Below are 25,046 nucleotides of genomic sequence, written 5' to 3' on the forward strand. Positions count from 1 at the left end.
AAGGGATGTGAGTATATAAGCACATATACAAGATTATTGTTTCTTATGGGAATATGTATGGTAAATAACAACACTACAGAGATGAATAGTATCAGTAAGCAACAGTACTAGCAGTGCTAACAGTACTAGCAGTGCTAACAGTACTACTAGCAGTAGCCTACTCACAGTACTAGTAGTGCTAACAGTACTACTAGCAGTACTCACAGTACCAGCAGTGCTCACAGTACTACTAGTAGTACTCACAGTACTAGCAGTGCTAACAGTACTAGCAGTGCTAACAGCACCAGCAGTGCTAACGGTACTACTAGCAGTACTAGCAGTACTCACAGTACTAGCAGTACTAACAGTACCAGCAGTGCTCACAGTACTAGTAGTGCTAACAGTACTACTAGCAGTGCTCACAGTACCAGCAGTGCTCACAGTACTACTAGCAGTACTCACAGTACTAGCAGTGCTAACAGTACTAGCAGTGCTAACAGCACCAGCAGTGCTAACAGTACTACTAGCAGTACTAGCAGTACTCACAGTAGCCTACTAGCAGTGCTAACAGCACCAGCAGTGCTAACAGTACTACTAGCAGTACTAGCAGTACTCACTGTACTAGCAGTGCTAACAGCACCAGCAGTGCTAACAGTACTACTAGCAGTGCTAGCAGTACTCACAGTACTAGCAGTACTAACAGTACCAGCAGTGCTCACAGTACTAGCAGTGCTAACAGTACTACTAGCAGTGCTCACAGTACTTGCGGGGGTTTTGCTGTGCAGTGGTCAGTGTCTGGAGGCACGCGCAGGGCAGGTAGGTGGAGCTCGTGAGCAGCTGGTGTCACTCACCAAACCGGGGGGAGGGGGGGGGGTGTAGAGAGAGACAGGGGGAGAGAAAGAGAGAGGGGGGATAAACAGAGAGAGAGGGAGCGAGATAGTGAGACAGAGAGAGAGAGACATAGGGAGGCAGAGAGAGAGGCAGAGAGAGAGAGACACGGAGAGAGGCAGAGAGAGAGAGAGCGGCAGAGAGAGAGACAGAGCTGCAGAGAGAGAGAGGCCGTCGGGTACAGACCAGGGGTTACCACAGGACACTGCCGGACCTCCACAACCAGCAACAAGAGGTGCTCAAACCTGAGCATATCTTCTGAGATATCTTCACCTACCTCACCGCCGGCAGTTTTATCTCTGGATATTCTACTACTGCAGCACAACTTCTAAGTCACATATGACCGCGAATATCCGTCGTTAACGTGCCTGTTACGTGCTGTGTTTGTGTGTCGCCTGGACTCGGCGAGCCGCGGACTGAGCGACCCCGGAGCAGCAGCGCCTTTCCGCCGACTGGACCTGTTTTACTTTACGGTGACGACTCCATTCGTTCACAGGCATGTGTGGATTTAAGGACAAGCAGTGCTGCTTGTGACACGAACGAGTAGTCCGTTCGCCCGCGGGCTACACGGACGGCCAAGCGACATGAGAATTATATAATATCATTTTAGCTACTATAGAAAATACAGCAATAAAACTGCTAGCGTTAGCAGCGTGGAGCCTGTGTGGAAGCGAGACAGCGCCTGTAGACGCCGAGGTCAAACTCCTGGTGTAGTCATGTTAATGTCACACTGTTTCTCCTCCGCGGGTGTCCTTTTTCTAATCTTTGGCGCTACAAAGTGACGAGTGTCAACTCCTTCGACGCAGCAGTAAAGTTAATGGCACTTGTAGCATTTGGACTGTAAGAAAAACAACAGCGTGGATTTTTTTTGTTCGTCCAAACTCGCCGCGCTGAAGCGACACAACTGAGGGCAAACTGTCCCTGCTCCTCCAAGGACTGAAAGGTCACCGGGACCGGTCATCTCTTTTCCTCTCCTCCTCCTCCTCCTCCTCCTCCCATCAGTCTGTTATGAAGATGTGAACTCTCCCCTCCCTCCCTCCCTCGTTCTCTCCTCGCCGTCCAGGACGCTTTGATCTCTTTTTCTCTGTTTGGTACAAAGAGATCAAACGCGACTCTCGGTTCTCGGGGATGTACGAAAGCGTGGATGTTGTGGGTTTTAGCCCCAGCCCCAGCAGCCCCAGCCCGGGCTCTTTTCTCAGCATGGACTACTACCACAGACCCCCGGGGCTCGGGCCGGAGAAGGGACTCCTGTCCGGTGTAGGAGGACTCCAGCGCCCGTTCGGAGGTTCCCTGGTGTCCGGCAGGCACTGGAGCGGATCCAGCCACTGTGAGTCCCACTGAAAAAGCATTTACCATTTTGGACTTGTAGTCAAAATAACTACAGGGCATGCCACAATTAGTGGCTGTTAAAAATTTAATTTGTTGAGAAATGACAAGGGCGTACTAGCGGGTACAGCTCTTGCTTATGCCTTGATATGTGCTGTCAGCTTGGGGGGGTGAATGCATGAGTTCACTGGCTCCAACTGGGACACATGCCAGCCCCTTCTTCTAGTATCAGGTGCCCCACAGCCTCTTTTTTAGCCTCCTATTTACTGGATGGGAAATGAACACACCACTGTTCTGCACAACATGTAGTGGCGTTCACTTTTTCAGGGCTTCCTCAGCTCGTTTCCTGAGCTCTTTGATTGTTAGTGCCTCAGAGCATTTGTGAGCTTGGTCTAGACTAGCTGCTTGCTGGTGTCTGCACCTTTTAAATCAAGTGCACATTTTTTCCATGGAAAATGGTTTCTCCGTGTATGAACATGACGATTGACTGCTCTGTGGGAGGGTTTTTGACAAAATAACATCCGTTTATGATAAAGGACTTGGTAGTAAAGAAATCACCATTAGGATTTATGTCAGTTGGCTTTATTCTGCACAGTATACAGTTAGACTGTTGGTTACTTTCGCCTTGTGACTGCTCTTCCTCTTTGCTGATGCAGTTTGTGTGTGTTTGGCATATTGGACATAGGCCTATTTCATAATTTTGCAGTTGTCCCACTTTCTTCACTGTCCAATTGCTCCTTGCAGGATCCCTTATATCTGACAAATGCTGCATTCACTTTAAGTGGACCAATCTTTGGAGCAATGTTACGATGAGTCCTTTTCCTTCAGGTCTTTAATATAGCTATATTTCTAAGCTGTGTGTTATGCAACTTGGGAGTTTGGTTTATGTTTTTATTGGAGTGACTCAAATGACCTCAGTGGGTCAGCAGCTGCCTGCACTCATTTACCAAATCTAGCCCATCCTGACCTCAGGCTCAGCGCCGCTCAATGGGTGAGAATGGGCTCCAAGTTTACAGCTCGTCAACATAAACTGCACAGGCTTTTTATGTACCACTGATTCACAGCTGAAACGCTTAGTCGATTAATAAATTAGTTGAAAATTACTCTGCTGCTCTTCAGTTAATTAAGTAATCCATCAAAGTCATTTTTAGGATATTCTGCTGCTCTTTGTCCTATGTGATAGTAAACTCAGTTGGAAAGTCAGTCATATTAAAATCCTGTACATGGGTGCTTTAATAACAAAGCTTATGCATAAAATATAGCATTCAAAACCAGATAATAAAAGCTGAGTAGGCAGGAAAACAACAATACTATCAAAAACACTAGTAAGTTTTCATGCATGGATAATAAGTGTAGTTATTAATATTTTGGATTTTCATTTCTTGGATTTTACAATACAACATGTTTTTGCTTCATCTGTGTACCATATTGGGTGTGGTTTGGAATTTTGAAAATACTGTTACCAAAATAAAACTTTGGTAGTTTGGTAGAGATACCAAAACTATACGTTTCACTATATTTCGTTTTGAGGAATAAAAATATTTTCCCTTTTTTTAGTTTAGCTCAATGAAAGAAGCCAAACGTATCACAAGCAACCACAGAAGGACTATGTCTAAATAATATGAAATACTAAAAATGGGCCAAATTATGATCCGGAACTATTTGATGAACGAATGAGTAAAAGTAAAAGGAAGTGATTGCCGGCTTTCACTACAAAAAAAATATGGAGGTTCGATACCTAGCCATGCGTTGCGACACAGATATTTTCTGTCCTGCCATTTTGTAAACCTGCTCAACATAGAGCCTAGTTCCAGTCCCAGCATGCATTGTCTGAGGGGCACGGTACAAACGGGACAGGCCGCCCATCTATCACAAGACCAACTCACATAAACACACAAACACAGAATCTTGCGGCTGTGAGCTGACTGTGCCGTCCCACTCCAGAGTCACATAGAGGCAGTCAGCCTCAGAATCAGGCAGCGAACTCAAAGGTGATGACATGTTGATATCACCGTGACATGACCCTTGCACAACCGAGTTAAAGTCATAAAGAGAGAGTGCTAAATGGACTCTGGTCGGCAGGTGAGAAACAGAGGGGGAGAGAGACATATAGATGCAAGAGGTGAGTGCTCATAAATTCAAGCTGTAACGCCCTCTGACTGTGTGTGTGTGTGTGTGTGTGTGTGTCTTTGTGCGTGACTAGAATGAATAGTGCCAAACAGGTTCAAGGGTCAAAGGCCGTACATAGATAGAGGCACGCACATACATTCACTTTCTGCTCCAGCGACATATAAGCAGTGGCTGGGGGGGATAATGGTTCACTCTGTGTGTGTGTGTGTGTGTGTGTGTGTGTGTGTGTGTGTGTGTGTGTGTGTGTGTGTGTGTGTGTGTGTGTGTGTGTGTGTGTGTGTTGGGTGTGATCCAGAGCAATGACTCACTGACAATTGGGAAGTGACCTACATCTCTCCCTCTCTTTATTTCTCCTTCTATCTGCCTCTTTCTTTCCTGTGTCAGCTGCCCAGTCATCACTTCCCCACACTGAATGACCTCTCTTTCTGTCTGTTGGAGACACACACACACACACACACACACACACAGTGACGCACATGCACACTCACTCACACTCACAGTTTGTCTGGGAATGTGAGCGTGTACTGACCAAGTTTGACCTGAGTGTGAAAAAGGGTGTAGATGGATGGTTGTGTGTCAGTGTTTGTATCCACTAGATGCCTTTATTGCTGAATGCGTGAGTGGGATTGCACTGCCATCAGTTAAATGCTAAAAGAGTGATAGTGGAAAGCTGGTTATTATTTCATTCGTTCTAGACAGTCCTCTGGCATGGCATGTCTGTATTCGACTATGTAAGAGTTTCTCCTCTCGTGTCACATCTTCTCATCTTTTGTCATTCAGGATAAAAAAGAAAACAACATTAACTGTTGCTGCTATTTACATCGCTGCACCAATTTCTAATTCTGAGCATGTTCACAATTGTAGCATTACCAACACATCAGTACAGAATCAATAATGGATGAAATTATGAAATGGATGAAATAAAATAAAATTATTGATCTGATTTTATAAAATTGGTGTCAAAAAAATATTATTCATGAACCAGTGTCATTACTACCACTGCTGATGTCGAAAATGTTTGAATAACACATGTCATGAATAACAAATGATCTTGTTGCTGGCGTGAGAAAGTGATCTTTCAGGCTCCATGATACTCCAGTTGCAGGGCTGGTAGTGCTGGCTGGCTGGTATATCTGCTGTTATTGTACTAATTTAACACATATCATTTGAATCTCGTTGCCTATCTCTTTAACCTCTCCGGTTACATTAGTGCAGCATGAGCAGCTCAATGAGCAACCACTGCTTTTTGGCAATGCTGGATTTACAAGGCTGTTGCAACAGTGGGACGCATTACTTTGACTTGTCAGATATTACTTAGTTTGATTAGCCAAAAACAGACATTCCCATCTGGTAATTTAATATGATCTCTCAATGGGATTTCCACCATTTGAATGAAATACAGCAGATAGGAGGCAGCTGCTTGGCTTGAGGACTTTTCATTTGCTAAATAAACAACTCATTAAATATTATATCTTGACGTATATTAATGTTAACAAAAGATTATGCATACCATGGTAAAGGATTTTAGTCATATTGACCTGTGTTGTACTAGACTGTACATGTGCTTATTATCTCCCCCAGGTGGTAACCTGGAGGGGAGGGTTTATCTGTCTGCTGCTAGTCTTGTACTGTACTGTACTTTGTTGCACATTTATGACTGCATGCTGAACAACCTCTTGTGGTTGCGGTGATTCACAATGTTTGAAAAACATATTTCATTGACTGTTTTATACGTTCATTGACAGCTGACTCTTCACTTCTCGTAGTCAGCCGATAGGAGCTGCAACAACACCTGCATCAGTTTGAAATCACAGAGCAAAAGGCATTTTCGGTAATCAGCGAGGCTAAAAACAAGCCTTACCTAGTCTGGTGCAGGCCAGATTTTATTTAGCCTTTGTTGTTGCTCAAAAACAGACATCCATAGAAAGGTTTGGTCTCGTTTTGAACTGGAGCATCTGCAGATTAATACCATACCTCATATGGTATGATCCACTAAGTTTACGCAAGATACAACATGAATAAATCCCCGTTTCTGTTATCTTCACCGCCATTTTGACATTTTGACATTAACAGCTGTTGTAACAAGGTCTGATCCACTGTCACAGTTGGGGTTAGGGTTAGGTTAGGTTAGGTTTAGGTTAGGTAATGATCAGGTGTAGCAGAGATCACCTGGTGCAGATCTGCACTCTACTGAGTGCACTTTTGTAGTTACTTGATTGTGGATTCACCTCGTGAGAAAATGATTAACAGCAATATTGGATGTCAGTGAGGCTTAACAGCATGTCTTCAAAATTCATTTTTAAGAACTTCTGTCTTCATCTTGTTAACTGTCCTTGGAGCAGAATTCTGTGCTGTTATTAGGCCAGTCTCTAACCCGATAGAGCACGCTCTCTTTTCAGGAACAGGTTGCTGGCATAAAGCCAGGGCTGCCTGTGGAGACTATTCAATGGTATTTTACATCAGATTTGGAAAATAGCATACCCAAACACTGTCACTATTAGCTTTCAACTAAACTGATCTGGACACAGATTGGCTGCCATGCCCAAGAGCAAATATGGCTCTGACTGAAAGGTTTTAACCTGCAATATTTGTAGGCCAGGTCACAGTCAGCTCCAACCTTACAAATAATGTTTCTTTAATAGTTACATTGCACATTTATACAGATGCTTGTGTTATATGGACATGTAGTTTTTCCCTCGGCAAATCAAACATCTAGATCTTCTTATATAGTCTACTGTATTGTATTCAAAATGAAATGTTATTACAATTGCACTTCATTGTGTATTCGCGTATTGTGTAATGGCAATAAATCAGACGTTCCCTTTCACCTTGGGAAAGCTTAGAGAGGAGATCCTGTCAGTGACAACAGAAGCAGAGGAGATGGTCACTGATTGAATACTGATACAGCTAAACAGGGCCATCACAGCAAACTGCCTGCTGCTCTGACTACAAGTCATTTTTTGCCTACCTGCGTTGGGGTAACTGGTGTTCTTAGATAAATAATATATTTTTGAAGCTTACAGTTTAGTTAGAAACTCCATGAAATATGATGCGAATAGATGTGTAAGGCAGGAGCTGCATCATTTGACAATGACTGTGGACTCCCACTTATAAAATTCATGACATTCCACCCAGTTCAATTCTATGTCAGCAATGGCCTTTCAAGGTTCAGGGCCAATTTCAAATAGTTGTTTTAACATGAAAAGGCACTAGTGAGGCTGTAGTCTTAGAGATGCGTCTGGTGGAGCAGCACATCCGTCCACTGAACAATGGTCATCAACACGAGTGATGAGTTCATTTTGAATTCTTAATTACAAAACAGTCTGCCGTCTCTTTTCCATGGATCTGACACAGCGCTCTTGCTTGCTCACCAAAACTTTGCTCTGCCCCCATAAGCATTGTTAACTTTTAGGATATGATTTGGAGTATGATTTTAAAGATAAGAGAATGTGATGCTGTGATATTGTTGCACCAAGCACATGTTAGCACATGTTCTTATGAAGATGTTAGAAATATATTACCAGTAGAAATGTGTTCATAAACAGTTGACAATGATCAAATTTGGAAAACAAGTACCTTTATAACTTACTCTTAGAAATGGACAACTGCACTCTTAAGTCAAAAGACCATTTCACTGGTGTGATGTAACGTCATTCCCCCCAACCCTTTTACTCCCACAGCCCCCTGACTATCGGATCATCTATCAGCGATCTTGAGTAACCATGACTGGATAATATGAAAATAGAAACCCTATGGCATGGAGAGCGCATTTTCCATCCCACAATTGAATGAGTTGCATTTATTGTGAGCGCCTAGGGAACAGTAAATAAGTGAAAAAGGGTGTGATTTTACAGCCCTGCTGGCGGCTTTGTGAAGCTGTGTTTAGGCACAGCGGTGCTTTGAGCTGAATGCAAACATCAGCATGCTAACATGCTCACTAATGACAATGCTCGCATGCAGATGTTAAGCAAGTGTGATTTACCATATTCATAGAGCTGAGGCTGATGGAAATGTCATAAGTTCTGCAGGCTCTTGGTTCTAGATAATAATACTTGACAAAATGAAATTTTATCCTGCTGGAGGCACTGGAGAAAAAAAAGTCAGATGATCTCCAATGTCACTGGGATTCATCATCAGGAAACCATGAATATCTGTACAAAATGTGGCCAATCCATCCTGTACATGTGGAGACATTTTACTGGATGAGTTCAAACATACCAGACCTTTCTCACTAGAAGAAAAGTCAAGGGACCATCACAACTGACAGGATTAATCTTTTGGTCGATTGTTGAGCCAAAACACTGGTCAGGTATGACAAAGGCACTCAATTATATTTATTTATTCTAAATACTAAGATTATGTAAGAGCTACACGTCTAGCCATTGTCTAGACTTTGCCTTTTAATTAAAGATGTTTTAAATACTGTAAATGCACCAGAGACTATAGTTTACATCTGAAAGTCAAGTTCTGAAAATAGCATTTAGACAAGTGACTGTAGATGTACAAAATATTGGGTCATTTCATTATTTTTGTTTGTAAGATGAATTTATATAAACACTATTGTCCTCAGCTGATTAAAGTGAGAGGATATCCTCCCCCCCGCATCATCATTTTAAAGATGAGTCACCAATATTCCTTTCCCCTGTTAAAATATGTCGTCCCTCATCTCAAGAACGAGAACAAAGCCTTTCGCTGAATCCCAACCCATAGCTCAAAGCTTTGCATTTTCTTTAGACCCATTACTGTCTGCGTCCCGCACACTAAAGCAGAAGAGCAAAGCAATAGGAAGAGATTAAGAAACACGCTGATGAAAACAGAGGAAGAGACACTTGGAAATCGGAAGGGAAGGGGGGAACAGAGAGAAGTTTAAAAGAGGTCAGACAGTGCTGAAGGGACTGTTGGCTAGTGTGTCAGTGAGAAGAGAGCAAAGACAAATAGAGGAGAGATGAAGAGAGGGGAAGATGGAGGGATGGTATGATGTTGGAGGAGGTGGAGGATCTCTTTTCTCCTCCCTTTATTTCTCTGTATCTCTGGCTCTCCCTCTCTATGTAAACAGAGCAGACCAAGACAAGCAGAGGGGAGTTGAGTCTCCTCCATAGTGGAATGTCTGGTATGGCTACTAAAGCAGGGGGAGGGGATAAGTCTGTGTGTGTGTGTGTGTGTGTGTGTGTGTGTGTGTGTGTGTGTGTGTGTGTGTCAGGTTAGAGGTTAGAGGAGGCAGAATGAGAGAAGGAGACACAGAGGAGTCGCGGACGGTCCTGGTATCCTAATGTGGTCAGGACCTTTGAAAATGTGCCACAGTCTGTCTGTGTCAGGTATCTAAAACAGCCACTTTCACAAACTGAGCTCAGACGCAGAATCAGGAGCAGAACGTTCTGGGTTTCTCTTCCACTTCTCTTCCACTGTTGCTCGTACCAAGAATTACATGAGAAATAACAGAACAGGAATGAATCCGTTTGGGAAGGCATAATCCAACCACTGCAGTTCACTTCACTGTGTCAATAAAACAAACGCCCAGTCAGAAAAACATCCAGCAGAGAGAAAAATGAATTATTTGAAGCTGAACGATGGAATCTTTCATTGAGTTGACAGTTTTTTTTCTATGTTTGCGCTGCGTTTGTCGGCCAGACTGTCATGAAACTTTGAATGAAACCATTACATTTTGGAACAGATCAGAATCGGACTCACAAACACGCAATGATATTGACCAGATTGTAACGCTGGTGTCTATGGAAAAATGAATCAGAATCAGAATTCCTTTAATAATCCCCAGGGGGAAATAGCTTTTTGTTACACACAGCTCCAAAAGAATAAGAATAAACTTCAAACACAAAAGTAATAATAATGATAATAATAATAATGATACAAATAATACCACTACTACTAATAATAATATATAACGACATGTACACTCAGAGTGAGGAGCTGTACTATATAATAATAATAAAAATAATTCAAATAATACCACTACAACTAATAATAATATATAACAACATGTACACTCAGAGTGAGGAGCTGTATTATATAATTATAATAATAATAACAATAATAATAATCAGGTGAGTCCAGGATCCTCTCCTCTCTGGTGGAACAGTTCACGTACTGGATGAAGTTGGGCAGTGCCTTTGCCATGGTGACATGGTTAAAGACAGAGATAGCAGTGAGTGCACTCAGGTGTAGAGTCTGTACCCCGGCTATGGCGGAGTGGATGACGTCACACGCCGAAGTTGGGTTGGCAGAAGGAAGAATGTAAACAGTCACCACAACAACATGTGAAAACTCCCGTGGCAGATAATATGGACGAAGACCAACAGCAAACAGTTCAATGTCCGGGCTGCAGATGCGCTCCTTGATAGTAATGTGAGCAGGACTGCACCACCTGTTGTTCACCAGAACGGCAAGCCCCCCTCCTTTCCGCTTACCGCTCCTGGTGCAATCCCTGTCACACCTGAAGAGTGTGTTGCAACTAAATATACAACTTAATATTTGGAATGACATTATTGTTATACTCCAGATATAGTGGCTGCACGTGCAGGTTTGCGTATGATAGAAGGCTGGACTGCTGGCCTTGGCAGGGGCCTGCGCTCTTCAAGTGCCTTTCTGTTTTCTAATTACTTCATCATGTACAGTCTGAGCTTTCACAGCATTATGAAAGCTGGACCAGGCCTCCGTGTTTTGGGGAGCTCGCTATATCTGGCAACAGGTGATCTCTACATTAGTTATATTCTAAACACGCTGAAAAAAAAATTAAAAATTAAAATTAAAAAATTAGAATAGTGGGAGAAAGTGTGATCTCAAAGATTCGTCATTAGAGACAAACTCGTGCTTAAATTGGACATGAAAGTCATCCACTGACATGCTCTGAGGCTCACCGTGCCCCTTCTGTACCATCTGATCCATCGATTTCTGCTCAGCAGTTCATTTGATGTTGTCACGTTTTGTTTGAGCCAGAGATACAACCAACAGCAGTCATCTAATGTCTCCTCTAAAATCCACAGTGACCCACCCGCCCCAGTCATACAAGTTCAGCAAAAATGATCATATGTTATCCAACTGAGTGTGGTTTGTTTCCTAACAGCCTCCCCCCCAAAGTCAACAACTGTCTTTATGGATTGCAACACACAATGAATATCTACCTAGTCCCCATCAGATCATACTATAATATGCCACTATGTTATTTTGCCTAATTTACATTGTGGGAAACATGTTTTTTTACTTTCTGGAGTCTGCGGCCAGCCAAGAGATAATCCACCACATAACCCCTTGTAAAGTCACACCACATCATTTTTACTCTTTAGTTGTTGTACGTATTAGACAGGCAAGATATAGTGAGTTCATCGGTGAGCTTCAGAGGTGCTAGTAGGTAGACTTAGTTTCTTTTGGACAGAGCCAACCAATTTCCCACTGTTTCCAGTACAGCTGCTGGCTTCATTTTTATTTATTTAATTTATTTTTCGTACAGACATTTTCTCGTCTGACTCAGCAAGAAAGCTAATGAGCCAAAAAACTACTCTTTTAACCACTGGCAACCAGCTGCAAACTGTTGGTATGGAACTCTGTTGGTAGAGGTTGCAGGGCTGGGATAATCTGTGTTCACACCATCTCGATGTTTCTACCCTTTTTTCATAACAAGTTGGCTTTTGGTGAAGATTTTATGATACATCTAATGCCACAACCAGGTCAGTTGGTGCTGGTACGCCTCAGTCGACTACATTAAAAACACATAGTCTCCAAAAATGGTATTAAGTATCATGTGATGTATGTAAGGTAACCCAAGGTGAGGACTACATACAGAACTGTGCCCAAATCCTCAGGGCATCTGGTACATAGCAGAGAGATATCAAGGTCTAAAGTAAGAAAAATGTGTTTTAATTGCACTCTGACTAAATGTAAATCTCCCTGACTTACCGCCGTCTGTCTCCTGCTGCAGCAATAGAGACTGAGAGCACGAGCTCAGGAGAGGACCTGCTTGTCCCGAGCCCTCCATCTCCTCCACCTCCGCCCCGCATCTACAAGCCCTGCTTTGTATGTCAGGACAAATCTTCTGGATACCACTACGGAGTCAGCGCCTGCGAGGGTTGCAAGGTAGGCAGATGCGTGACCGGCACATGCGTGACCTGAACCTCCATAGTTACAGAGCACACCACAACACACGTTCTGGGTAACTGGGACACGCATGCGAACAGATGCAGGCTAAAGCTACAAAACCTGAATGAAAAAATGGTTACAGGGTGCGTGAGACTACTGAGTATTTGCATAATGTTTCAGCGAAGAGGTCACAGCCTTTACACCTCCCCCAGGATCTGTAAGCCTCTTTGCTTCATTTAATCCGACAAACACACGCACACATACCCACACACTCATATAGAATCTGTGCATGCAGTTAGTACTTTGATATTTGTGTGTGGGTCATGTCCTGTTTGACCTGTACTGACCTGCTACCGGCTACCTGTCAACAATAGATGACACCCTCCTCGAGTGTTTGCTGTAGTGGTTATTGATATTATATATACAAGAATATATGTGTATATATATGTGGATGCAGCAGGTTTGGGTACCGGCTGTCCCCGTTTTCATTGCAGGTTTAAAAAACCAGCACCTAAAAATATTCACAATGCTAAATTCTGTGTCCCTGCTTCTCCATCACCACCTCTGTTTCTCTGTGGCAGGGCTTCTTTCGGAGGAGTATCCAGAAGAACATGATGTACACATGTCACAGAGAAAAAGTCTGTGTCATAAACAAGGTGACGCGAAATCGGTGTCAGTCCTGCCGACTGCAGAAATGCCTCGATGTCGGCATGTCAAAGGAGTGTGAGTACAGAGCATAGATGCAGTGCCGTTCTGAGCATGTGTGTGATGTAAAGCATGGACAAGGAAAAGCATTTCGCTCCTACAGGCTCATGCTCATTGCTGTTGTTTTAAATTGCTTTATAGTCATGGAGCTGTAAGACAGCACAGAGCAGCACAGTTCAAGCTGAGCCCTCTGTCAGGTAGCACAGTGATGTGTCTCCCCCTGGTGGCCTTCAGTACTTAGTACATGGTCCCTAAGATTAAAATAACCATCCTCTTACATCACCATATCAGCTACATTTTGTGCTATGCCTCCAGATACTCATAGGTTATACTTTCACATACTTGCTAGATTACAAAGTGAATGGCCAAACTGATGCACCACAGGCTGAGGAAAAAGATACTTGAAATCATCGTACAGGCATAAAGACAGACGCCTTTACCATTTGAGTTTGCAGGCCTGATTATACAACTGGTAAACTGACCTTTATATGTAAAAGTGGTAAAATACTAGACTAGAAAGGTCTGACCTGGAAGAGCAGCCTCCTCGTCTTTGATTTTTAAGATGTTGAATGTTCAGTGCGAATTGAAGCTAAATCTTCCTCTCCATCTTCACTGCCTCCCCATCAGTGGTGAGAAATGACCGAACGAAGAAGAAGAAGGAAGAGAAGAGGCAGGGGGAGGCAGAGATCTACGTCCTGTCAGCAGACACAGAGCAGATGATTGAGCGAGTGCGCCGCGCCCATCAGGACACATTTCCCTCCCTCTGTCAGCTGGGGAAATACACCACGGTACACCCAAATCAACATTTTACTGAACATTACGCAGACAAGTATAGTTTAATCAAAATGCTGAATAACTCACACGTAAAGGCACGTTGAATGTAGAGATATAGCCAAAGCTATTTAGGTTTTTGTCAGCTTTCTTTAAAAAACTGTTCTCTTTCCACCATCCATTCCTTACCTGCCCCCAACCTGCAGAGCGACAGCTCAGAGCAGCGTGTCTCCCTGGATGTCAGTCTATGGGACAAGTTCAGTGAACTCTCCACCAAATGCATCATTAAGACAGTGGAGTTCGCCAAGCAGCTGCCAGGCTTTACAACGCTAACCATTGCTGATCAGATCACCCTGCTCAAAGCTGCCTGCCTCGACATATTGGTGAGTTTTTCACTGGTGTCACATGCACACACACACTCAGAAGAAGTTCCACAGGGACACATCTTCCACATATACAAAAATGTACAGTTGTGGCACCGCAGACAGTTTGTCTTACACGGTTTCCTTCCATTTTTTCCCAGATTCTAAGGATCTGCACCCGCTACACCCCAGACCAGGACACCATGACCTTCTCCGACGGTCTGACTTTGAATCGCACCCAGATGCACAACGCTGGGTTCGGACCGCTCACCGACCTGGTGTTCTCCTTCGCCAGCCAGCTGCTCCCGCTGGAGATGGACGACGCAGAGACGGGATTACTGAGCGCCATCTGTCTACTCTGTGGAGGTACTTCACTTGACTTCCCAGGAATATGAAATTAAATGATGCACAGGTGCTTCACTGGTAACACTTAGTATCACATGCAGATGATGTGTAGATATGTGTAGTAGGGACAGGTGTTTGTGCACTGGCTGTCTAACAAAATGTCTTTTGTGCGTGCGTGTGTGTGTGTGTGTGTGTGTGTGTGTGCAGACCGGCAGGATCTGGAGCAGTCAGAGAAGGTGGATGTTCTTCAGGAGCCGATTGTAGAAGCCTTGAAGGTTTGCCTCATAATTATTCTAATACTACTATGTTGTTACTTTGCTACTTTGCACTTTTACTCCGGAAGGTGAACTCCTCCAGCAACGCGTGTAGCGTTACACCCCTAATATGCATATATGTTCATTTCCTTCCTGTGTGCGTAGATCTATGTGAGGAGGAGGAGGCCAGAGAAACCCTGCATGTTCCCCAAGATACTGATGAAGATTACTGACCTCAGGAGCATCAGTGTGAAGGGTGAGTCTCACACACACACACATAAACACACAACTACAGTACTGGGCACAAGTCTTAGACAGGTGTGAAGAAATGCTGTAAAGTAAGAATGCTTTCAAAAATATGAAATTATTTGTTTATTTTTTATCAATTTACAAAATACAAAGGTGCAAAAAAAGTTTATATTAGAGAGAGTGTGCAAAACACACACGCATCTTAATTATATAGGAGCTTGAGATTGTACTTTTTCCAAATGTCATATTAGAGACTGCCTTTGTTTCTAATTTCAACTTCAAATTCAACACGTCCTCCAATAGTCCTTCTTCCGCTACAGGAGCATGACGTGAATAAAGGTTTCAGGTAGTCTAGCAGGGAAGGAATACAGCAGGTGGTTTGCAACAGGGCAAACGCCACAGCCGATAACATGAAGTGTGTTTCAATATGCTGGGGATATTCTGATGTGTGTGTGTGTGTGTGTGTGTGCAGTGTCCATTTGTCAATATAAATATAAATGGATTGTTTGTACAGTGTTGAATTTAATAAAATTTTTCCTGTAGTAAGCAATTTTTTTCCAATAAGTGCTCCTGAGAGAGTGAGAAAAAATTGGGATGGGGACGTTTTTTTTTAATATATTTCAGTGCAATTTTAATGCTTGATAATGATAGTACATGATAAAATATTACCTTTATTGCAGGGATAGTTTCACTAGTCTTCTTAGTCTCTTGAGAATATGTTTCACAATAGTCAAAGTGTCGGGCGAAGAGAGAAGGTCCCATAACACATAATGACATAATGATTCTCTTATCTCTTATTCTCTTTCTCACTCGGCCTCATCCTCACAGGAGCAGAGCGAGTGATCACACTGAAAATGGAGATACCCGGCTCCATGCCTCCTCTCATCCAGGAGATGCTGGAGAACTCTGAAGGACTGGAGGGGCATGGAGCTGGAGGAGGGAAAGGGGGAGGAGGAGGAGGAGGAGGAGGAGAAGAGGATGAAACAGACATCGGAAGCTGTCACCCACGACCGTCGCCCAAATCAGTCCCCTCTCCCAGCCGGAGCCCTGCACCCTGCTCTCCGTCTCCTCCCTCCCCCTCCACCTGAACTTCTCCGCTCAGCGCCTCAGCCCCTCAGCCCCACACAGCGCCACCCTGTGGCTCAACATGGTACTGGGAGAAGACCATACACAGCAGTGTGACAGCAGAGAAAACGAACAACAGATGATCTGATGGACAGAAATGGAATGTGTGAACCTATAAACTCTGGATTACCGGTGACATGTTTGTCTAAAACGTCTATTAAAGCATATGCATGCCAGGAGGCTAAATATCTTTATACGGGTGGTGCGAGGCTGGATGACAGCAGGTAAACTATGCTGGGGACTGATTTGTGTTTGGCATCATAGTTTTAAACATCCAAATGCAAAAAAAAACATCATTTTGCATTTTTGTTACCTTTTTATAATGCCTCAAAGGTAAATGATATGCAGACTGTGAGAACCTAAATGAGATACTGGAATGTGGACTGACTAATGTTGAAGTTAGACATTTCCTCTCCTATGAGAAGTCATGTATAGTATGCAGAATCACCTTGTGTAATATATTGTATAGAAAAAAGACTGTGAAAGAAGTCAGACTGAGACAGACTGATAGAAGAAGTTATTTTCCTAAATGTACATTTGTATATACTGTATTTCCCTGCTGTAAACAGTTCTTCCTTCGTCCTCTCGCCACGATCACCAACCCCCCCCCCCACTGCTTTCAAACACATCAGGGAAAAATGATAATCCTCGACTCAGTTGTCCTTCACTGAAATCAGAAATGGAAAAACACGAGTTGGAGACTCTCTGCAGCTGCGAGCTTAGAGCGTCTCCATGTTTTACGTTGCATCATCATCACCGCCGTTCGTAAGAAAAAGTGTTTGGTTTGTTTTCAGACGTAACTGCAGCATCTCAAGTGACTGCAACAAACTGTGAATTTTCATTTTCAAGTGATACAACGGCTGCCTGTCGGTGGACACTTTCAACCAAAGCAACCAAATCCCAGGAGAACCCCCACCCCCCACTCCCCACAAGAGTGTTCACACCTGGTAACAATCCCCACCCCTCCCTCACTGTGGCACTCGAGCTGTTGAGCTCTGCAGAATTATAGTTTGACGAAGCTAATGTGGAACCCTCATCACGAGCGCTGACAGGTTCTGCCAAAACATCTGTTCACTTTTTATAGTCATGGTGTGTCCACACAGTGCCACTGCCTCACTAGAACATTCTCTGTCAGGTACAAATCATTTTCAGTGGTGTCCTTTTTAACGTATGGTGAGGTGAACTCATTGGAAAGTATAAAACTACAGGGAGTTTAATAAAGAAGTATGATTTTCCTCTTCTATCCTGAAATCTGTGTGCTCCTTGGTAAAGCACGGTGTTCAAAACTATTCTCACATTTACATCTCCACAGAGTACAGAGAGCTTCTGTTCCACTCATGCAGGATCTCGTCAGTGAAGAGCGAAGTGACGGTAGACTCCTGCAGAGCCGTCACCCTGTGGTGTACAGGGAGTCCCACACTAACCACCACCTGCTGCCGTGTCTTCCGTATTGAGCCTCACCTGTGAGACCCTGCTGATATCGGTCCTTGTACTCTAAACTAGCACTGCTTAATGTTAGGTCTCTAGCTACAAAGATCCCATGAGAGTATTAAACTGAAACTTTGTTAAAAAGTTAGGTACAGATTGAAACATCACCTGCTAACTGCAGTTTTGTTTCAGCTAGTATTTCTAGCTGTGAATCTGCAAGTTTGTGGAAGTCGTAGCTCCTTCACGGCACACACAGAGGAGATAATTACAAATTTACAGTGTGTATAGTACTGAAGGCGGAGGGTGCTCACACCAAAACACTGATAGGATTTAGATTTCTCTTCTGTTCGCTCACTTTGCACTTTGTAAATCAACAAAACTGAACAATCAGTTTTAATATTTCTGAAAGCACTCTGATTTCACAGCATTTCTTCACACCTGCAACAAGATGGTGGTGAAGATACAGTCCTCGTCCTCACGCTGAAAGTTCAACGGCGGGAGACATTGTTCCTCTACTTTAAGCACTGAGCATCACTGATGTAAACACAGGAACATTCATGTTTGCTTGATCTGGGTTGATTGTGTCGCCTGGATGGAGGCAAATCCCTCTAAAGGCTGATGGAGGATTTGAATGTGAAGTCATGTGAAGTTATTTAGGCGAAAACACACAAGAATGACTGATGTGGCGTTTTGAGTGATTTTAGTGTTCATGTTCATCAAGGCAACAACTCAGATTAAGAGCAATTTATCAGTCTATTAGAATCATTTCATTGCATTTTGATGGAATATGTGTTCCTTTGAGCAGATGAAAACCGCAACAAATGTTACATGAATGCTAATACAGTGGATACATTTCCTAAGTTAAGTTTACCCTGCCATCATGTGATGCCAGTGTCTTATGTCATGTCTCAAATCACCCTGCATTTCTCAACTGATCAACAATAATCATAATAATAATAATAATCAGGTGACGGACGGATCAATCCCTCCAAAATGGACCCATTATTAGCTTCTCTCTGGGACCAAATATGATGAATTTGCTGTTTTATATCAAGAAGAAGTTTCTGATATCAGAGATAAGAGATTAATTTCTTGCAACAGTACATCCTCCCCTGTCATTAACACTTACAGGTACAGTTCCAATCTGCTTTTTCCAGGTAAAATAATAGAAAAAATATACATAAAGCAACTTGATATATTAATATCAACTGGTTGGGTTTTACAGTCAATCCTTCCACAGCAACAGCTCTCACAAGAGTAGTACATGAACGATAGACTCAGCAGGTTCTGACCGCTGCTCTGATCGTGACTCACTCATCTCAGCTCATAGGCTCCATGTTTCAGTCGGTTTAACTCGTCCTGTTCTCAGCTGGTTTTCCTCCTTCACCCGTCACCTGCTCATCCTCTCAGCTCGTCAGGTAAAAGTCCCATATTATACAAGAAGCACTTTTTGATGTCTTGTCAGCATAAATATGTGCTGCCAGTGTGCCTTAAGACTACCAAACCATGTTCACCTCTATTCTTCTCCTGCTCCATCTTTCAGTAAATGTGTGTGAAAACGCTCCATTTAGATTTGGCTCCCTTTGTGATGTCATGATCTGTTGATCATGTGACCTCCTCCAGCACATTCAGCCAGCTGATATCTCCTCCAATCCACCTGTGATGTCGCTGGCTGCAAGCCCCAAAGGGTTTACATCACTCGTAAAAACAACAGTGAACAAAGAAACCGTTACAACAGCAACCAAAGCCAGATCCTATAATGAGGGGCCCTCAGCTGCCATTGGTCGAGTGTGGCCTCCAATCGATGACATCATCTTCTGAATAAAGCCGGTGGACAGATTTGACTGAAAGTCTACGTGCTTTGTTCCAACCGTCTGTTAAGAGACAGTCAGTTATTATACACATACAAAAGGAGGTTTGGACAAAGAGACAAACATGTTTGTCTAATCTCACCATTTGGCCACGCCAGAGGAAGGTTATGGAATAATAAAACATTCAGGTCTGTGACCGTGCACTACATTTTTTCACTGCACAGATAGTTAAAGTGAGCTCGCACGCCTCTGCCTGAATGTTTGCAGGAGGAACAGAGGGATAAGTCTAAGTCTTGATATCTGGGCAGATTTAAAGACGTCATTTTTAATTGGTGGAGCAGCATCCCATGGGGTATTGCAGGGTCGGTGATGACAGGTGTGACATATAAAGACATATAAAGACATATCTCTACATTACCATGATGTTCATCCATATTTATCACCATTCTTTTGGCAGTGACGTTCAATGTCAGTGTAAAGGCTGATTTCACGTAGTATCAGCGGGAAGAACTCATCCAGTGCTCCATGAACGGCTTCTGAAAACTGCTCATTTTAAACACAACATTTTGCCTCTCTAAATGTGTAAATATATATTTCTAAAACGTTGCTATGACGACGACTCATCGTTATCTGCTGTGGCCTGTTTGAGTGCCAAACTTCCAGTGCATCTGCTGCCTGCGTGAACGCTAACCCCAGTGACCTCTGAGCCCGGCTCTCCAGCACGCTCCAGCAGCTTATCAACCGACACCAGCATGGCTCCACACTTTGAACTAAGCCTCAGCGATTTGGAGTCATCCACTGTGATGCGGAGCACCAGTCTGTAGAATGATACAGAAGTACTGATAAAGAGAATTTACACTAAATGGAGAAGCACAATTATTAGTTGTTCACTTACTTGGCTTTGGTATGACAGAGAGACATTTTTAGGAGTTCATCCTCATTATCCAGGGTCATCACATCTACTTCATAGTACAGGCATGCTTGATAAGCGACAATGGTTTGGTTATATGTGCGTAAATGATTTTATCAGGTGTCAGTCCAAGGGACAGAGCCATCTGAATCTAGCTCTGTTAGACCAAAACATATTTCAAATGAGCAAACTGAGAAGGAAAATAAGGAAACAACCTTACATAGATACAAAGATAGTGGGGAAAATGCTTCCCCCACTACCTCACTAGCACAAAGGTGTGTTGCTGCACTACAGTGCGTAGAAAGGTTAGAGGGCCACCCGAGGAGCCTCTTAAATATACCGTCTAGATTTAATACATAAAATGTATGTATTCACTGTTCAAAGTTGGAATTTTATTTTGAAAATGCACATCTCAAGAATCTCAACCATCCCACGATCTTCTTAAACACAATTATTGAGTCACAGTTAGGAAATCTTAGTGTCATGATGTCTCTGATACTCACTTACTGGTCCATCTGTAGTTATTGGTGTTGCAAGCAGTAAAAGATTTCTTTTTTCCGTCTTACCATGTCCTGTATACTCCTCCATGTTTGGCAGACATTAGTGTAATCACAACAGTGTTCTTCTGAAACAGAACTGGAGGTAATCAGTCACATAAGTCCAAAGTGAAATGACATATGATGAATGATGATACGCTGGTTTCCTTAACACACCAGTGACCTCGTGTTCACACAGTCATCTTATGTCACACTACATGCACGATGTTCCCATTACTTAAGTCAAAAATGGTTAAATATTCAAACCCGACACAATGGCTTTCATTCACCAGTGCATTTAAAGGGGTTAAAGAGCAGGTGTCTGTGGCATCGACCATTCACACCAACTTGTTATGATCGAATCTATTGACTAAGAAATACCAATGAATATCATTTTCATAGGTTTTTGCTTGTTTCTTGTATTAATGGGTTCAAACTTACAGGCTTGGTTCACAAAAGGGCATCGTTGTGTGCCATTAAACATTAATAGTGCACGGACAGTAGAGTGGTCAGACATCAAATATTTGCCTGGTGAGCGATAGCTTCCAAAGATAGCTGGTGCAACAGTAAACATTCACGTCAGGTCACGCCCTATATTCTAGTTGACATAGCTAAGCTGTTGATTTCTCCTCCCCCCTCTGTGCTGCCAAACAGGACCTCTATTCAAAGTCATGACAGTGTGAAAAGTCCAGTTTATCCTTAATGAGTGGTAAGAATAAATTAGTATCAGGCTTTTCACAGTTCCCAAATATTGGTTTAGGTTTTATGATGTCTATGCATCAAACTATTTCAAATGCGGTTTGCATACATTTTGCAGAGGGACACTAGTTAAATCCGCCAACAAACGTTTGGTTGGTACAGGCCACTGTACTTTCTGTTAGGGGTGCAAACAAACACAAACGCATCATCTGGATGTAATTCAGGAGGATTCACCTGTAGTTAAAGGTGTCAAGTCTGGTGCGGAAGGTGGATGAACGGTCGAGACGTCAGCCCACAAGATGGTGTTTCAGCTGTTCCACAGTCAGACCCTGACGTACAAACTCTGTAAGGCAGAGCTACATGAAGGTGAACAGGAGACTTTGAGATAGAAAAAAAAAAATAGGAGCCAGAAGAACTCAAGCCTGAGTTTGAGATCATGAAGCTACAAGAGGAACTGAAGCCACTTGGCTCAGCTGACAGGAGAATGATGTTTATATAGTCTGTCATGTGTTATCTACGGTCAGCCTACACGTAATAGTATTTGTATTTAAATACTCTAATACTTATATATATACTTACAAACTTATACTCATAATATACTAAATATAGCACACACACACACGTATATGTATAAGTAGTTTGAGTACGTTTGCTCAGCCTCTTAAATCTCTCTAAGAAGAGCTCCTGTTCTGCCTTCAAACTGGGCCTCACATACAAATTTACACCCCGTGGTATTTTTGACACATTTACAGCCTAGCGGGTGCTTATTCCACGCTTTATCATTGTGCGGATGTTATTGTGATATATTGTGATGTCATTGCTGAAAGTCATCAGGCATGCTCGCCGTGCACGCCTGGCTTTTTTGTTTGTTGACAGTTTCCATGATTTTGGCAGCGTGTGTGTGTGTGTGTGTGTGTGTGTGTGTAGTTATTGATCTCTGTACAGGGAGATTTTCTCATCATATTCTGTCCTGCCAGCCACAGTGTCAACTCTGTAGCACAATTACTCAGGTCATTAGCATAGTCCTGTTACTTAAAGGACTATCACCCTTATTCCCTCCTAAGCCTGTCTGTTACCACTTAGAAATGTGTCCTTCATTTGATGTTTAAAATCAGTTTTTGCCTGTAGATTCCCTCCGTTACATTTTATAAGATGATAATATTGTTGTAAAGTGTGTGCTGAGTCTCTTAAGAGCGTATGAACTGCATATGAACTAAAACAGAGGACATTTTAGGCCCTAGTCAGAATGTGGTTGCTGCACCATTACTGTGCTTACCTCATGGTTAAGTAAGCAGGTAACCAGCTCAAATGTAAAGTGTTTTATAAATGGCTTTAAAGCTGCCAGTGACTTCTTTAGTATGCCAAGCAGACACCCAAAGGGCACCTATGGGCCGAGTATAAAGCTTTTAAAGCACACGTCCACATTTTGTCGGTGTAATTGTAATCTATATGACCATAAAAGGCCCCTTCCTAACGTGATTTCAATATGAGTGATGTGTGATTTGTCTCAGAAGGAAAGTCCCTCTCTGTTCTTCCAGATAAAGGGCTTGCTTGCTGAGTCAAAGTAGCAGAATAGTGACAGAAAAACTTCAGGAGATAACTTTTTTATTTGGTCAACTCAGACGCCTGAAATCTCATATAAGCTTCGGCCGAACGCTGCACTGCATTTTTTACTGTGGAACTCATCCCCCATCACGTCAATTTTAAATTACTTTTAGAAGTAATATTCTGTGGCCAATATAGAGAAGAGGGAACAAATAGCAATTTCAGCGTGTATATATGACACTGTGAGTGACCTGGATTCCCACACCTCTCCTTTGATGTCCATAGAATAACAGTAGCTCATAATGTAGCGCCAGACTTTTTTAGGCTTATTTGGGGGACGTATCTGCATGTCCGTCATCAGATGTTGCACCGCAGAGTTAAGGCAGTGTTCACAATAGGCCACGCATCCAGGATATTGGAAATTAAAAACAGTGGGTGACTTTTATGTATATGACTTTTTACCAAGCTTGCTGAAGTCTGGATGAAATTGGGTCAAGATTTATTAACACCAAATGGTAACTGGTCAGATGGTGGTGCCATGTTTGGGGGACCCTGTGAACCAATAAGTTGCTCCTTTTCCACATTTAGACCTTTACCAGCATGGAGGCATGTGTCCCAGACCTATAGCTGAAGGATGACTCTAATAATGTTTTTCACTGTAATGTATCACATCTCTTTGATATCCTGAAGCAGGTGCAGCAGCATCTGGCAGTGTGATGTATCAGTTTGTGGGGAAGGTGCAGAACAACACTTCTATCTAATCTACCTCCCCAGTATTAGAGTCTGTTTCACCATCCACACACAGGGTCACACTTCCTCACCTGTCAGCCATCATGGGGGCAAACTGACGTATAGTATTTCATTATGTGTACGTCAGTGACACTTTAACCCTAGAACACTAACCTAACAGTCAGTAACACCATCACTAACGTCGGGTATATTTTACCTGATAATACACCCGATAAAAAAATACTTCTCATCAAAATATATTAAAGTACAACAATACATGGCAAATTGAAGTCCTCTTCTTTTATTTTCCCCCATACAACGTCTCATAAAACCAAAAAAATGTATCAAGGGGGGACTCTATAAAAAGGCTCTAAAATTAGTGAAATTGTTAATGAAAAATTCCTTTAAAAAACAGACACAATGAAAATCGTGTGGGTGAAAATCACCAGACGTTAGTGTTCTAGGGTTAAAGGAATACTCCACTGAAAACCTGTAATTTGAACATCAAATGGCCCCTTGTAGGGGTCGTCTTTTACTTTTCTTGAGAAAGAAAAAAATCAATAATAGAAAAATTCTGTTAAATTTTTATTGATCTGAGAAATAAACAATATAAAAGAATTTGAATCCAACTGAATGCATTGAGTGGCACAATTGTTCTGCTCAATTGTTGCTCTCTACAACTCTGCTTGTTGCCACAGTAGAGACGGCCCTTCCTATCTGGATGATGAAGACCATGTGTGCTTGCAAATGGCAGCTAGGCATTCAAGACAAATCCACGTTGTCCTTATACCAGAGCTCAGAGCTCATAGCTGTCATGTATGCATTACAATTACAATTGCAAAATTCCTTGAGTCTTGCCAATTAGGATCTATTAAAATACACAAAGATGAAGAAAAACGTTATTAAAATCTAAATCTTGTTATTGTAAGCCACACGCCAGTGCTGCGAATGTTCCAGTCTCATGAAGCGAGGTTTACCACATGGAGGCTTCACCAGCTGGATCATTTAACATCATTTAACATCATTCTCAGCTGCAGTGATTTAAACACACTATACACTGTTATGTATCAGTCAGCCATTTCCTATGAAACTGTTTCTTATGAACTTGGTTGAGAAGTATCTCAGTCGTGTATTTCTCACGTCTTATTCCATCCCTCTGTCTTTGT

General features: G+C 42.6%; 1 protein-coding gene across 1 annotated transcript; it reads left to right on the forward strand.

The window, feature by feature from the left end:
* The first annotated feature begins 1,046 nt into the window (after positions 1–1,046).
* On the forward strand, positions 1,047–17,463 carry rarab (retinoic acid receptor, alpha b). The gene is made up of 9 exons (XM_070847514.1): positions 1,047–2,194; positions 12,254–12,408; positions 12,993–13,134; positions 13,744–13,904; positions 14,094–14,270; positions 14,411–14,615; positions 14,802–14,869; positions 15,014–15,104; positions 15,926–17,463. Exons 1-9 carry the CDS (start codon positions 1,996–1,998, stop codon positions 16,183–16,185), a joined length of 1,458 nt encoding a protein of 485 aa, XP_070703615.1. The 5' UTR covers positions 1,047–1,995; the 3' UTR covers positions 16,186–17,463.
* Positions 17,464–25,046: the final 7,583 nt, after the last annotated feature.

The sequence above is a fragment of the Pempheris klunzingeri genome, chromosome 17 (assembly GCF_042242105.1).
Source record: "Pempheris klunzingeri isolate RE-2024b chromosome 17, fPemKlu1.hap1, whole genome shotgun sequence".
In the NCBI taxonomy this organism is placed as follows: Eukaryota; Metazoa; Chordata; class Actinopteri; order Acropomatiformes; family Pempheridae; genus Pempheris; species Pempheris klunzingeri.

What these genes read in the sequence shown, in the direction of transcription:
- rarab (XM_070847514.1), top strand. Translation starts at nt 1,996, where the DNA reads ATGTACGAAAGCGTGGATGTTGTGGGTTTTAGCCCCAGCCCCAGCAGC. An exon ending in TGTCGGCATGTCAAAGGAGT is followed by an intron (nt 13,135 to 13,743) that starts GTGAGTACAGAG and finishes CCTCCCCATCAG; the next exon opens with TGGTGAGAAATGACCGAACG. An exon ending in CAGGAGCATCAGTGTGAAGG is followed by an intron (nt 15,105 to 15,925) that starts GTGAGTCTCACA and finishes TCATCCTCACAG; the next exon opens with GAGCAGAGCGAGTGATCACA.